This window comes from Nerophis ophidion, linkage group LG10 (genome assembly GCF_033978795.1).
Source record: "Nerophis ophidion isolate RoL-2023_Sa linkage group LG10, RoL_Noph_v1.0, whole genome shotgun sequence".
Taxonomy (NCBI): Eukaryota; Metazoa; Chordata; class Actinopteri; order Syngnathiformes; family Syngnathidae; genus Nerophis; species Nerophis ophidion.
Genome location: NC_084620.1, coordinates 12,800,473 through 12,817,302, shown reverse-complemented (window position 1 = coordinate 12,817,302; position 16,830 = coordinate 12,800,473). Strand labels below are relative to the sequence as shown.

Sequence of the window (16,830 nt, the reverse complement as noted above, 5' to 3'; positions counted from 1 at the left end):
GATGTTGAAATCCCTAAATTTCTTGCAATTGCACTTTGAGAAACGTTGTTCTTAAACTGTTTGACTATTTGCTCACACAGTTGTGGACAAAGGGGTGTACCTCACCCCATCCTTTCTTGTGAAAGACTGAGCATTTTTTGGGAAGCTGTTTTTATACCCAATCATGGCACCCACCTGTTCCCAATTAGCCTGCACACCTGTGGGATGTTCCAAATCAGTGTTTGATGAGCATTTCTCAACTTTATCAGTATTTATTGCCACCTTTCCCAACTTCTTTGTTACGTGTTGCTGGCATCAAATTGTAAAGTTAATGATTATTTGCAAAAAAAAAATGTTTATCAGTTTTAAAAACAAATATGTTGTCTTTGTAGCATATTCGACTGAATATGGGTTGAAAATGATTTGCAAATCATTGTATTCCGGTGATATTTACATCTAACACAATTTCCCAACTCATATGGAAACGGGGTTTGTATATATATATATATATATATATATATATATATATATATATGATAAATATATATTGATTTGATATATGTATATATACTGTGTATATATATATATATATATGATAAATATATCCATCCATCCATTTTCTACCGCTTATTCCCTTTCGGGGTCGCGGGGGGCGCTGGCGCCTATCTCAGCTACAATCGGGCGGAAGGCAGGGTACACCCTGGACAAGTCGCCACCTCATCGCAGGGCCAACACAGATAGACAGACAACATTCACACTCACATTCACACACTAGGGCCAATTTAGTGTTGCCAATCAACCTATCCCCAGGTGCATGTCTTTGGAAGTGGGAGGAAGCCGGAGTACCCGGAGGGAACCCACGCATTCACGGGGAGAACATGCAAACTCCACACAGAAAGATCCCAAGCCTGGATTTGAACCCAGGACTGCAGGAACTTCGTATTGTGAGGCAGACGCTGATAAATATATATTGATTTGATATATGTATATATACTGTGTATATATATATATATATATATATATATATATATATATATATATATATATATATATATGGGCTTCATGGTGGAAGAGGGGTTAGTGCGTCTGCCTCACAATACGAAGTTCCTGCAGTCCTGGGTTCAAATCCAGGCTCGGGATCTTTCTGTGTGGAGTTTGCATGTTCTCCCCGTGAATGCGTGGGTTCCCTCCGGGTACTCCGGCTTCCTCCCACTTCCAAAGACATGCACCTGGGGATAGGTTGATGGCAACACTAAATTGGCCCTAGTGTTTGAATGTGAGTGTGAATGTTGTCTGTCTATCTGTGTTGGCCCTGCGATGAGGTAGCGACTTGTCCAGGGTGTACCCTGCCTTCCGCCCGATTGTAGCTGAGATAGGCGCCAGCGCCCCCCGTGACCCCAAAAGGGAATAAGCGGTAGAAAATGGATGGATGGATATATATATATTTAAAACAATATTTGATTATTTGTTTCAATGATTAACAAAAGTTGAAAAGTAGCCTGTTAGCTCCTTTATAGCAGAAGATTTGTTTGATTATTTTAAACTTAAACTTCTCATCGTAAAAGTTTTAGCATATCGTTGGCTAGGATTAACTTGTTCTGCTCTTCTCAAACAACATTCTTTAAATTCTCTGATTAAAACTGGGCATGTATTTAGTTAAACCGCAAAGAAGCGGGGAATTAATTGGAAGCAAGTGATAATGGAGAGAAAAAATGTGAAAAGTTATTTATCATAAATGATCATGAGTTTGCTGCACGGTGGTTGGGTGGTGAGCATGTTGGCCTCGCAGTCAGGAGATTGAATCTGTAAAATACCAGTACTTAACTTCAGTACAGTACGTCTACACACCTCAAACAAAATAGAATCCCCAATACAATATTGTTATCCGGAAAAAAAATATTTTTAATATTTCTTTTTAAATTGAAACCAATCTGCCTTCCTCACACACTCCCAAAAAATATACATTGAGTTAATTGGATCAATATTGATCCGATACGATATCAGCAGGAATAACACTAATCTTAAGGCATAAAATAACTGTTTTATTATTTTGTAGTGTGGAATGTTAGAAAATGTTTAATCAACAGACATTTCTCAGATACTACTAACTTTATGACAGATTTATACTTTTAAAGTGGGGTGTTAATTGTTTTTGGCGACACCTGGTAATCACAATAATTCATTAAATTAAGGGCCTGGTGCAGTAAGTTGAAAGATCCGGACACTTTTCTCACTGGATACTATCTAAAACGCTGCTGCCTTGGATACTTTTTTATCTGTAAGTAATATGCAACTCTAATTTTTTGATGCTTGTTTATATTGATATTGGTCATGTTTTGGACTCCAATATTGTTCAGTTAAAGACAGTTATTATGTTTGTCTAGCTTGTGGGCTTTGCTGTTGTGCAGCTGCTAGCTCATAGTAGCCAATAGCCTACCATGTTTACCTTTTATGAAACACAAAATAATATTAAAGTTGTGTGCTTATTTACATGTTAACTGGCTGTTCAGCTTTGCACAAGTAAAACGCGCTGCAGAACTGCTTTTATCAAAGCGCTAATATCTGAGATTTTAGCTGCAAGCCGATACCATTTGATATTTTTTAAAGTTTTTTGCTGATATCAGACCGGTAGCCGCTATCAACATTGGATAGGGATACCCCTTATGCAATTGCATGAAGTACATGCAATTTTCTGTCGAAGTTTAAAGAATAAATACATTTAGTAATACAGATTAACGTTTTATTTTGTTTTTTACACACATTATTTTTAGGCTTTCACAAGCCACGTAAAATGATGTGACGGGCCAGATTTGTGCCCTCCGGCCTTGAGTTTGACACTTGTGCTGTAAATTGTCCAATGGTGTGAATTTTTGTATGTTTATATGTGTACTGTGATTGGCTGGCAACCAGTCAGTGGAATGGGCTCCAGCTCATGCATGAGAAAGTGGAAAGGAAAACGTAGCTCCTTTTGAGCACATGGTTATTTATTAACAATGGACTGCAACACAGCAGCAACAGAACCAATGTTCTAATGGCGATTAGGAGAAAACTGCTCAGTCAGCATAAATAAAGCTAGTGAGTTGAGTGTAAACACGTGTGTTAAAAGTTTCACATTAAGAGTTGAGTACCAACATCATAAAGCCGCTGGATGTTGACCGAATATACTTAAAATGCAGCTACTGCCAACATCAGAAGGTTGCCTACAGTCTGAACTGTTTGTACGATGACACCCTGCTGCTTATTTTCTTTTGCGGACCGTGCATAAGCAGCTTTGCAGTTAAATGAATAGAGTGGTTAAGTTATGCTGTTGTTCCCCATAAATTTGTTCTAGATGCCTTTTGTTTGTAGCTGTGTGTGATAGTTTTGTGTTGCAAGTAAGTTGTCTGTCCGCCTCCCTTTGTGACCCAGGTCGCGCAGTGTCTGCCTCGGGGACCACGGGGCCTTTCAGGGCCTTCCCCAAATCTCTCAGCTTGGACTTTGGAGGGTTAAAACACACTCAAGCTCAGCCTCCTGTTCCTCTGCAGAGCGCCAATGCCCAGGACAGATTCGCCGCAGTGTCCCACCTAGACAGCGTCTTTTCTGACACAGGTAGGTATGCTTTTTCTTCCCATAAACATCACGGCCATGCCAGGACAAAGCTGACTGTGGTCAGCAAATGTAGCTTTATTGTGAAGGATTGGTCTGGGATCCAGATAGTCACAGCCAGCTCGGCTCGGTTGCGTAACGTCCTTCCTTTAAATGCCAAAGCTGAATTAGTAGAATACGCTCATTGTTGTTTCCGCCACATCACACACTTTGTCTTCAAATCATCCCCTTGACTTTTATTAATTTGGTTAAAATGCAGCAGCATTCTTTTTTTCTTTACTTTTTTAACGCTCATGTGATGAGGAGAACAGATTGTCACATTGCATGCTTCCAGCTTTCTCTTCAAGAAGTAAAATGTTTGTTTGCAGCGCCTCCTGCCGGCCCTCCGCAGTACAGTAGCCTGTTTGCCAGCAGGCTGTCTTCCAGCTCCACTCCCGCCAGGTGAGCTTATTACAATCTTTCTTAAATGTTTTTTATTTGATGTCGTCACCTCTTCTTCCAACAGCTCCCCAGGAGTAGAAACAGCGTCCAGCTCACAGACATTTGCAAGTATGCTGTCCCTCCTAATTAAAGCCTATACAGTGTGTAAAATGGCCTGATGCACCGTCAATGATCTCCCTCCTCCTTTTATGTGTATTAGATTTCCCCAACCCATTCAGCTCCGGCACCGTCTCCCAGCAGCCCACTGCACTGTCCCCCAGTAACCCCTTCAGCAGCCCCCCGGGAGGTGAGACCTTTTCTTTGTCCTGTCAATGTCCTGCCGCTTAAACAACAACAGGCGACGGTATAAAACTGCATTTGAATACTGTGTCATTTTGTTTTACATTTGCATAATTCGACATGTCCAAAAAGGGGTAGGAAGAAGCAGAACTTATTTAATTCTACCCCTTCTCCATGTCTTAGCCATTACTGGTATTTTGTTCACTTCCCGTGATTAACAAGAAATAGTTTAACAATTTTGACAAATACCTTAAAGGCCTACTGAAACCCACTACTACCCACCACGCAGTCTGATAGTTTATATATCAATGATGAAATATTAACATTGCAACACATGCCAATACGGCCGGTTTAGTTTACTAAATTGCAATTTTAAATTTCCCGGGAGTTTTTTCTTGAAAACGTCGCGTAATAATGACGTGTACGCTTGACGACACTGGCTGTTAGGAATATGAGCGCTGCGCACACACACAGCTAAAAGTCGTCTGCTTTAACCGCATAATTACACAGTATTTTGGAGAACTGTGTTGCTGAATCCTTTGCAATTTGTTCAATTAATATTGGATAAATCAAAGTAGAAAAATGGAGTTGGGAAGCTGTAGCCTTTAACCACACAAACACACGGTGATTCCTTGTTTAAAATTCACGGAGGTGAAACTTTACTATGGATCACAGCAAACATGGATCCCAACCGAATGTCAACCAGCAGGTTTCGGTGAGAAAATTGTGGTAAAAAGTCGTTTCTTACCGGAGATCAGCTGAGCTTGTGCCGCCCATAAAGCTGCCGTTGACTTCCCTGAGACACTGCGCGTCAACATATCCGGCCGTGGACACACGCCTCCAACTATCAGGTACTATTAAACTCACTAAAACACTAGCAACACAATAGAAAGATAAGGGATTTCCCAGAATTATCCTACTAAATGTGTCTAAAAACATCTGAATCCGTCCCAATGCAATCGCGTTTTTTTTTTTTTTAACTTTTTTTCTAGTCCGTCGCTATCAATATCCTCAAACACAAATCTTTTATACTCGCTCAAATTAATGGGGAAATTGACGTTTTCTCGGTCCGAATAGCTGTTTTTGTTGGAGGCTCTGTCACGCCAAATTTCTTCTCCCTACAAAAACCTTCCTCCCCCCATTTACTTCCGGGGACATGATTAATACAGACGTTTTGTTAACGCTATATTATAAAAATATAATGCTATATTATAAAAATACAGACGTTTTGTTAACGCTATATTATTAAAAAAAATTAAAAAACAATTTACAAACACAAGCTGTGGGATGACGCATTTACTTCCGGGGTCACGTTTCCTCTTATGTTATCCCATTGCTTGTGTTTGTAAATTGTTTTTTAAATTTTTTTATAATATAGCGTTAACAAAACGTCTGTATTTTTATAATATAGCGTTATATTTTTATAATATAGCGTTAACAAAACGTCTGTATTAATCATGTCCCCGGAAGTAAAGGGGGGGGGGAGGTTTTTGTAGGGAGAAGAAATTTGGCGTGACAACTTGCACTGAGCCTAGTCTATAAAATCCGCTACACCTCCTTGATACCGAAGTACATGTCAAACTACTTCCTTAACGTAAATGACCACCATAACCACAACACCAGGGGGAGCTCCACAAACCACGTTAAACCCAGATTCCGATCTAACAAAGGTCTTAACTCATTCTCTTTCTATGCCACATCAATGTGGAATGCACTCCCAACAGGTATAAAAGTAAGTGCATCTCTATATTCCTTCAAAACCGCTCTAAAACAACACCTCCAGGCAACTTCAACACTTTACTAATACCCTCCTCCATTCACATCCCATCTCCACGGATTATAAACAACTCAAATGTACTTCTGATGTATATACTTGTTCTTATGCTATCTGAACTCACTATGTTCTCTGCTGGCTGTACATATCCTACTAAATAAGACCTACACTGTTTCAATGTCCACATTTCTCTGTTGATGCAATTGTTGATGACTGAAGTTCTGATATCAACCAAAGCTCCTCATCCCACCCCCCGGATTGTAAATAATGTAAATAATTCAATGTACATACTATGATGATTAACTTGTGTGATGACTGTATTATGTTGATAGTATATATTTGTACCATGAATTGATTAACGTGGACCCCGACTTAAACAAGTTGAAAAACTTATTCGGGTGTTACCATTTAGTGGTCAATTGTACGGAATATGTACTGAACTGTGCAATCTACTAATAAAAGTATCAATCAATCAATCAAACAGCTCCCATTAAAAACAATGTGAAGATGTGAGGAGCCATCAACATGTGACGTCATCGTCTGTGACTTCCGGTAGAGGCAGGGCTTTTCTGTTAGCACCGAAAGTTGCAAACTTTATCGTGGAGGTTCTCTACTAAATCCTTTCAGCAAAAATATGGCAATACCGCAAAATGATCAAGTATGACACATAGAATGGACCTGCTATCCCTGTTTGAATAAGGAAATCTCATTTCAGTAGGGTTTTAATGAAAATAAGTCATTTCATTATCTTTGTAATGTTGTATTTACAGGTGCTTGCAGGTTAGGTTGATAACTTTAAATGTAAATATCACTCAGTCTAAACATTGTTCAAGGCTTAGAAAATAACCATCAATATTTTCCGTCTAACTGTTCTGTAGTATCGTACCCAAAAGTTTTGGAGTTGACTTATATTCTGTGATTCAAAAACCAATTAAGATTTTTTTTTTTAAGGAAAGACACTAGTTTTTTAAGGTGTATTCTATGCTGAAAAAAATGTTTTGGTTGGGATGACAAAAAAAAAGAAAATAAGCAGCAAAGTTACTGAAACACAAAATGTTATTCTTTGCCAAAATGTTTGGCCATTACTGAAAATCTTACGGTGATGGTTAATTTTGAACGTGCACAACAAAATTAAATTGAAGTTCACATAAACATTAGCCTTGCATGTCTGAAAATGAGTTGGAACGAGAAAAGTTGATTTAACTTTAGAGCCAACAATATACTCTTAGTCCTTCTTGCATTGCTGTACATCCTTGTTATTTCAGTAGTTACTTCAGAAGTGTCTTCTGTCTTATGTACAGTACTTATTCAACAATGAATGTAATTACTGTCTGCACAACTGTGGTGTTTTTCGGACTATAAGGCGCTCTTAAAATCCTTTATTTTCCTAAAAGTCAACAGTGCCCCTTATATCCCGGTGTGCCTTATGTACGTAATAATTCTGGTTACGCTTATCATCATCAAAGCAATTTTATTCGGCACAAGGTGTGATGATAAGTGTTATCAGTAGATGGCAGTCACATATAAGAGATCCCTGTATACTGTAGGCTGATGCTTGTTCAATAAATGACGCTAGCAAGTACCGTAAGCAAGCAACACCAAAACTTTGATGTTTCGTTGAGAATATAGAACATTATACACAGCGCTCAAAAATCCGTTAAAATGTTTTAGTACCACTTTGATAAGCTACGAAACCGCACCGATTGATGGAACGCGTAGCATTACGTCTGAAGCGATCACTTTGTAAAATGTTTGCTTGAACATTTGATTTGTTTGATAAACTTTCTGTGATGCAATCACGTTTATTCTCTGCTATATTAGTAGTGTTTGAGAGCAGAACTAAACATAAAGAAATGATAAAAGATCACATTATTTTTTGGTTCTGTTGTGATTGCTATGCTTAAATAGAACTACAAAGGGGAAATAAATTAACGTCATGTTAAGTCCTAGGAATAAATATTGTGATTGTTGGTCCAATCCACCGTATTTTCTTTTCTTGATTTTCATAACAAAAACTTAAAGCTTAGTTGTTGTTGTTCAGGAAAGCCAAGTGCTTAATTCGACACGGATGACCACATTATTCTCATTGGCATCAAGAAAATATCCCTAATTGTATTAATGAACTAGATTAATAAATCTCTCGAAGGCTCAAGAACAAATACTCATACTTGGTATCGCTAGCGAACATTGCTGAACAAAAGGGACATCTATGGCTAAATAATGACACAATATATGAACTTCACATCATAAAAACAACTGCAGACATGAATTGGAGATGACACTAATATTTGTTGCAAAAATCAACTGCAAACAAACTTATCCTTTTTTTCATTAGTGTCACGACCACAGCAGCACGGCACACTTTATGTCAATATAATGCCTTACTTAGCGATGTACGAATAAGTATAACTTTGTTTTTCACAGATTAATTTCCAGATTAATTTCCTAATTTGTGGACCCCTCAGATGTAAAATCATGATGTGTCTCCAATCTTTTCTTCTCGTGTCAAATGAAGTGAGGGAGCAGTATTATTTGGCATTTAGTTTCGCAATATTATGCAAAACCAACTTTTCTTACCTATTGGTACCTGCTAATGTGTATTTGGGATCTGCATAACTTACAAAAATGTGCGCCTGTCCGCCATTGTGTTCCCCACCATAGTCAACAAGGTCCTTCATTTTCTTGATTCTCTTTTCGTTCAAGTGTAAAGTTGCATACAGTTCTAACTTCCATCCGTCAGTGAACTCCCTATGGTAGCACTAAAAACTGCCGGTACAACAAAGATGATGGGTAGAAGATGCTGTCAAAGTGGAGGCACGTAAATAAGATCGCCCACGACACATCCTGAAGAGACAGTCAGAAAGCAACTCGAATGTGGTCTGTAAAACATAATCGATGCAACATTTAGACCAAAAAACATGATTACATATTATGTAGACCACAAGGAAGTGTTTTAAATGTAGGCTAAAAAAATCATAATATGAGCCCTTTGATGCGCCTTATAATTCAGTGCGCCCTACGGTCTGAGAAATATGGTACTCTTCTTTTTCTTCTTCCATATTGTTTGTGTGATATCACATATGTAATATGTAAATATTACATATTTGTCATGTTTTATATTTCTACTCAGGTGCATTTTTAGTCTACTTTATACCTTTCGTTTCCGCCTTCTTTTTGTGCCCTTGAGTGCATTATCTTTTCCATCCTTTGTAACTGAGCAACTGTGTGGCACAAATTTCCCTTGTTGATTATCAAAGTTTGTCTACGTCTAAGTATAAACATGACATATATTTTTTGCAGGGTTATAAAATCAGTTATTTCCATAGCATCATATTTGAAAGATTATGATTAGGTAATGAAATATATGTATTAATAGCAATATTAGCGTGATCATAAGCTTTAATAGGTATTAGTGCTGTCATGTGGCCTTCAATATTTATCAGAACATTTTCAAATATGTCAGTTTTGAAAAAAACAATAATAAATGACGGATCCATTTGATTCATCTTTCCAGGTGACTCCAGTGCAGTTTTACCGCCGCCTGCCTCATTTCCTCCGGACGCCATCAACAACCAGGAAGCCAATGGTAATGGTTGTCTTTCACAGTAAAGCTACCGTTTGTCAGTAGGGTTCATTCAGGTCAGGTCTCCCGTCCAAAGGCAAAAAACCTAGTAACTCACTTCTAGCTGATTTTGAGAAAACAAAGGAAAACCAATCTATCTTGATGCTGTCTTACAAAGATCTACAAAGTCATCAAACGTATAGATGTTTTCTTGAGCTTTCATTTTCTTGCCGATTGAGCAATGGATTGAATTTGCTCTGATGAACCTGTGCCCTTTCTCCAGATATTTTATTTTGACCTCCACATTTATCTGCCCAAAAGAGTATGCAAGGGGAATAATCAATAACAATACATCTAATGAAAGTGCTTGCAACGACCTGGGCCAATCTTCCAAATATCCCCTCGTGCCATAATATCACATAATCAGGTTGACCGTCGGTCCCCATTCGTGCAAATGTCTCATTAAAGACAATAAGGCGACTGACAAAAAAGCTTCGATTGGTCCTTTGAGATACTAGGTTTTTCTGTTGTAACTACGCGGTTATGTGGTAGTTGCTAGGTCCTGCCATGCGCGTAACAGCTTACTTACGGAACAAATTACAATATCGCATACACTAATGTAAAGCATATCACCTAGGAACTCCAAAATTATTATCAGCTCAGTTTTGACCAAAATTTAGTTACTGGGTTTTGCCTTTGGACGGGAGAGGTTGGGAAGGGGCCTTGTCGGTATTCTGCCATTTGGAAGTAAAATGTAAATAAGAATGAAAATTAAATGGATGGAGATGAAGGTAGAAGTTACGCCCGCAGCCTGCAGCTTTTATAAAGTATGGCTCTTAGGACACATGAGTTGAATATCTCTGCCTTAGGCCATACCGATCATTACACAAATACGCATCAGCAGTAGGGTTGTCCTGATGCCAATATTTTGGTACCGGAAACAAAATGTATTTCAATACTTTTTGCTACTTTTCAAAGTAAAGAGGACCATTATCGCATTAATTTTAATACAAAAGTTTAGGATGCATTTAACTTGTGTTTTTTTATTGCACTCAAAGAACAATTTTTGAAGATTAAAATAACAATTAAAAGTCATTCAACACAATTTTGTGTATTACATATTGTCTGCCACAATATAGGATTAGATTAGAATCGAACACAAAGCTCTATTGATTAAATGTGTCATGATTTATGATGGCCACTCTTGGTCCTGTGCTTTAAAAGGGAACTGCACTTTTTTTTTTGTCTATCGTTCACTATCATTATGAAAGACATGACGATGGATTTTTTTTTTTGCCTTCTAAATATTAAATAAAAGTTTGCTTACAATGGAACTTATGGGAGCCATGCAATTCCGCCTACAAAGCCCTTAAAAAACATCCAAACACCTCCATTGAGGTTTTATATACATGATGTAAGTGCATACGTAATGTAGTAGAGACCACATTTTCAGTATAATAACATTTAATATTCTCACATTGTTAAAGACAAAACACAAATTGTAGGAATTTGTAACAAAATTCAGTCATTTCACTCGTATTAGTTTATGCTACGTGGGCGGTTTAGACTGCGCTATTAATTGGCAACAAGCAGCTGTGTGCGCGTTTACAAATCTATATATGCAAAGCACGGGAGCTGGTTAACTATATTGCCTTTAAACTCCTTCTGCAGGTCTCAATGATTGTTATTAAAATGTTTACTTAAGTTTGAAGCAAAGATTGTGGGACTTTAATTTTAAATTTGGCGAGGCAGGTTTTAAAGCAATGCTTGCTCGATAGTTTAGAAGCCCAATTACCTCCATATTGCACTTGACGCACCCCAGTAGAATTTCCGTTTTTTGCCATTCTTCCATTCCACACTTTTTTTGCTTGTATGCGCAGCTGTGTGTGCGTGCTGACACACTCAACATCATGTGCCTCGGCTCTGTATGTCACCACCGCACGGCAGCATGCGGATGAAAAAAAAGGTACCGGTATTTTTTAAAGTCAGTATAGTATCGTTTTTAATTTATAAGTACCGCAGTACTTTATGAGGACGGGTATACTGTACACCCTAATCTGCAGAAATGCTTAATTCCAATAAACATTCTACTTTATACAGTTTGGACTTCGATAATATGCTGTAATATCATCACATGCCTGAGGGCGAGTGTTTGCCCTGAACAATTTGGTCCAAACTGGCCCACTAAAAAGTCCTAATTTTTATACTAATGTACAAACCCCATCATTTTCAACCCATTTTCAGTTGAATATGCTACAAAGACAACATATTTGATGTTCAAACTGATAAACTTTTTTTTTGTGTGCAAATAATAATTAACTTAAGAATTTGATGCTAGCAACACGTGACAAAGAAGTTGGGAAAGGTGGCAATCAATACTGATAAAGTTGAGGAATGCTCATCAAACACTTATTTTGAACATCCCACAGGTGTGCAGGCTAATTGGGAACAGGTGGGTGCCGTGATTGGGTATAAAAGCAGCTTCCATGAAATGCTAAGTCTTTCACAAACAAGGATGGGGTGAAGGTCACCACTTTGTAAGCAAATTGTCGAACAGTTTTAGAACAACATTTCTCAACAAGCTACTGCAAGGAATTTAGCGATTTTACCATTTACGGTCCGTAAAATCATCAAAAAGTTCAGAGAATCTGGAGAAATCACTGCACGTAAGCGATGATATTACAGACTTTTGATCCCTCAGGCGGTACTGCATCAGAAACCGACATCAGTGTGTGAAGGATATCACCACATGGGCTCAGGAACACTTCATAAAACCACTGTCAGTAACTACAGTTGGTCGCTACATCTGTAAGTGCAAGTTAAAACTCTACTATGCAAAGCCAAACCCATTAATCAACAATATCCTGAAACGCCGCCGGCTTGGCTGGGCCCGAGCTCACCTAAAATGGACTGATGCAAAGTGGAAAGGTGTTCTGTGGTCTGACGAGTCCACATTTCAAATTATATTTGGAAACTGAGGATGTGGTGTCCTCCAGAACAAAGAGGAAAATAACCATTCGGATTGTTATAGGCGCAAAGTTCAAAAGCCAGCATCTGTGATGGTATGGGAGTGTATTAGTTCCCAAGGCATGGGTAACTTACACATCTGTGAAGGCACCATTAAAGCTGAAAAGTCCACACAGGTTTTGGAGCAACATATGTTGTCATCCATACAACGTTATCATGGACGTCCCTGCTTATTTCAGCAAGACAAGTGTTACAATAGCATGGCTTCGTAAAAAAAGAGTGCGGGTACTTTCCTGGCCCGCCTGCAGTCCAGACCTGTCTCCCGTCGAAAATGTGTGGCGCATTATAAAACGTAAAATACGACAGCGAAGACCCCGGACTGTTGAACGACTGAAGCTCTACATAAAACAAGAATGGGAAAGAATTCCACTTTCAAAGCTTCAAGAATTAGTTTACTCAGTTCTCAAACGTTTATTGAGTGTTGTTAAAAGAAAAGGTGATGTAACACAGTGGTAAACATGTCCTTTCCCAACTACTTTGGCACATGTTACAGCCATGAAATTCTAAGTTAATTATTATATGCAAAAAAAAAAAAATCTAGTTTATGAGTTTGAACATCAAATATTTTGTCTTTGTAGTGCATTCAATTGAATATGGGCTGAAAAGGATTTGCAAATCATTGTATTCCGTTTATATTTACATCTAACACAATTTCCCAACTCATATTCAAACGGTGTTTGTATTTAACTCAAACCTGAATTTATTTTGACACATTTTGGAGTAGTACTAATACATGGGAAACAATTTGTTCAATCGTGTATTTATAGTGCAAAGTAACAAAATTAACCAAAACATACTTTTAACAACACGATACATCACAATTTACAGTTTCTCTGTTCAACATGTTCGAAAAGGAGTAGGAAGAAGCAGAGCTTATTTAATCCTACCCCTTTTGTTTTACATAACAGTTGCTAAAACTTTTGTTCACTTCCTTTTCTCAATTTATTCACAATATAGTCCATAAGTAATAACAATAAAAATAAATAAATAAATACATAAATAATACTTGGTGAAGTAAGTTATATTTCATATGATGAGATGAGTAAAATTATCTTAAAAATGAATGGGTGGATGAGACAAATTCAGAATGTTTATCATGGTTCTTCTTCTTTGTACTTTGTGAAGACTTTAAGTTTGAAGAGTTTCTTGAATTGGATCATATTAGTATATTGTTTGATTTCTTTGCTTAATCCATTCCATAATTTAGTTCCACATACTGATATACTGAAGGTCTTAAGTGTTGTACGTGCGTACAAATGCTTTAAATTAAAATTTTCTCAAAGATTATAGTTCTCCTCTTTTGTTGAGAAGAATTGTTGTATATTCTTGGGTAGCAGATTATAGTTTTCTTTGTGTATAATTTTATCTGTTTGCAAATTCACTATGTCGTGGAATTGCAGTATTTTTGATTCAATAAATAAGGGGTTCGTATGTTCTCTATGTCCAACATTAAGTATTTTTCTAACTGATCTTTTTTGTAACACCGTTAACAAATGAAGTGTACTTTTGTAGTTATTTCTCCATATTTCTACATAATAACTCAGATATGGTAAAACTTGCGAGCAATAGAGAATTTGGAGTGATTTTGGTTCTGGAACATGTTTTGCTTTATTCTATTCTAAAGAGATCGGTATGAATTAAATTTGGGAAGCTACCCTTTGGCAGGTCAAATTGAACAACGCTTTGGGCCACAGGCCACACCTTGGGCACAGCTCATCGCTTGTAATAGAAATACACAAGAAATAAGAAATAAACAAGTTCTCCCTGCATGCTGTAATGTCCGCTGAAATGTTATTATTGTTGTCATATGAGGCCTTATTTAGTGCTGTTTAGCTGTGCACACCTTTAGACTGTTTTGTTGTAGGAAGACTCATGATCCTGCACTTTTCTCTAAACCAGGGGTCACCAACGCGGTGCCCGCGGGCACCAGGTAGCCCGTAAGGACCAGATGAGTAGCCCGCTGGCCTGTTTTAAAAATAGCTCGAATAGCAGCACTTACCAGTGAGCTGCCTCTATATTTTAATTTTATTTATTTACTAGCAAGCTGGTCTCGCTTTGCTCGACATTTTTAATTCTAAGAGGGACAAAACTCAAATAGAATTTGAAAATCCAATAAAATATTTTAAAGACTTGGTCTTCACTTGTTTAAATAAATTAATTAATTTTTTTTTTACTTTGCTTCTTATAACTTTCAGAAAAACAATTTTAGAGAAAAAAATACAACCTTAAAAATGATTTTAGGATTTTCAAACACATATACCTTTTTGCCTTTTAAATTCCTTCCTCTTCTTTCCTGACAATTTAAATCAATGTTCAAGTAATATATATATTTTTAATATTGTAAAGAATATTAAATACATTTTAATTTAATTATTCATTTTAGCTTCTGTTTTTTCGACGAAGAATATTTGTGAAATATTTCTTCAAACTCATGATTAAAATTCAAAAACATTATTCTGGCAAATCTAGAAAATCTGTAGAATCAAATTTAAATCTTATTTCAAAGTCTTTTGAATTTCTTTTAAAATTTTTGTTCTGGGAAATCTAGGAGAAATAATGATTCGTCTTTGTTAGACATATAGTTTGGTCCAATTTGTTATATATTCTAACAAAGTGCAGATTGGATTGTAACCTATTTAAAACATGTAATCAAAATTCTAAAATTAATCTTAAATCAGGAAAAATTTACTAATGATGTTCCATAAATTCTTTTTTAAATTTTTTCAAAAAGATTCAAATCAGCTAGTTTTTCTCTTCATTTTTTTGCGGTTGAATTTTTTATTTTAAAGAATGGAACTTGAAGATAAACTATGTTTCAAATTTTAATTGTCATTTTTTTTGTGTGTTTTCTCCTCTTTTAAATTGTTCAATTAAGTGTTTTTTTCATCATTTATTCTCTACAAAAAACCTTCCGTAAAAGGAAAAAAAAATGTACGACGGAATGACAGACCGAAATACCCATTTTTTTATATATATAGATTTATTTTTTATAGGTAAATTGAGCAAATTGGCTATTTCTGGCAATTTATTTAAGTGTGTATCAAACTGGCAGCCCTTTGCATTAATAAGTACCCAAGAAGTAGCTCTTGGTTTCAAAAATGTTGGTGACCCCTGCTCTAAAGCAAACAGAAATCCCGACTCTTAATTACCATGGCGACTGAGCTAGAATTTTGAAGTGTTGCTGAAGTGCAGCACTTATATGCAAATGTGCAGAAACACTCAAAAAGCTCTGCTTCCAGATTGTATTATGCAAACATCTGGCAGGCGCTGAAATGCACTTTCAAGACTTCAGACTTGTTGTTTTCTGCAGGTTTTGCTGCCTTGCCCGCCTCCGACGAGCAGCCCAAAGTCCCTCGACCCATGTCGGTCAACCCGTTTACAGTGAGTCGTGCGCCAGCTACTGTGCCAGATATGTGTCACCTTGTCACACTGTATCCTCACGTCTTTCAGGGGAACGTTTACCCGAGCCGGGCGACGTCACGAAACCCTTTCATCTGACCGGTGCATCTCTGGAAACGTCACAAGTCTCGAGTGTTTTTAAGTCTGTTTGGAGGGTTTGCAGGGCATGCAGACCCCTCGTCTTTCTTTGTAGGCTCCTCCTATTTGTCTGTTTGTGTGTGTGTGTGTGTGTGTGTGTGTGTGTGTGTGTGTGTGTTCGGGGGTGGATAAAATGCATGAATGTAATCCTGACTCCAATTTTGTCTCAATGGGAGGGTGGTAGTAGATGCTGCCTACAGTGGGAGTCAACAAATATTTTTTCAAACATGTTACATGCAAACTGCTGCTACTGTCCCTTTTTTCTCATCCCCCCGCTTAAAGTGTAAAAGAAAAATAATGATAACCTGCCAACAGTATTGAAAAAGCCACACAAAATCGGGCTTTCAATGAAGTGTTAGTAATTATGCTAATTTTCCGCCTTAAAGCCTCCTGATGCATGTGCAGAAGCATCGAAAAGGACTTTTTTTTTAAACCCACTTTCAGGCTGCATGACCTTAGGGCTAAAATGCTACTGAATGTAAAAGTGTGCTGCACAATAACTTCATGGATGAAATGTTATGCTTCTTATTACTGGACCAAAATGTTTGGGGTTTTTTTGCCAAAAAAGAAAGCATTGACGGAAACATGAAGGACTTGTGTAACAATTGTTATTCATGTTCATAAAATCACTTTGTTTGCCTAATAA

General features: G+C 37.3%; 1 protein-coding gene across 4 annotated transcripts in view; it reads left to right on the top strand.

Annotated features, from left to right (window-relative positions):
• agfg2 (ArfGAP with FG repeats 2) overlaps positions 1-16,830 on the top strand; it is a 27,158-nt gene extending 10,328 nt beyond the window's left edge. For all 4 annotated transcript variants that reach the window (XM_061912431.1, XM_061912432.1, XM_061912433.1 and 1 more), the window contains 7 exons: positions 3,388-3,567; positions 3,933-4,005; positions 4,070-4,113; positions 4,205-4,291; positions 9,573-9,644; positions 15,958-16,028; positions 16,098-16,830. In XM_061912431.1, the coding sequence (XP_061768415.1) occupies positions 3,388-3,567; positions 3,933-4,005; positions 4,070-4,113; positions 4,205-4,291; positions 9,573-9,644; positions 15,958-16,028; positions 16,098-16,145 (575 nt within the window). In that variant the 3' untranslated portion in view covers positions 16,146-16,830. The remainder of the gene's footprint in view (positions 1-3,387; positions 3,568-3,932; positions 4,006-4,069; positions 4,114-4,204; positions 4,292-9,572; positions 9,645-15,957; positions 16,029-16,097) is intronic.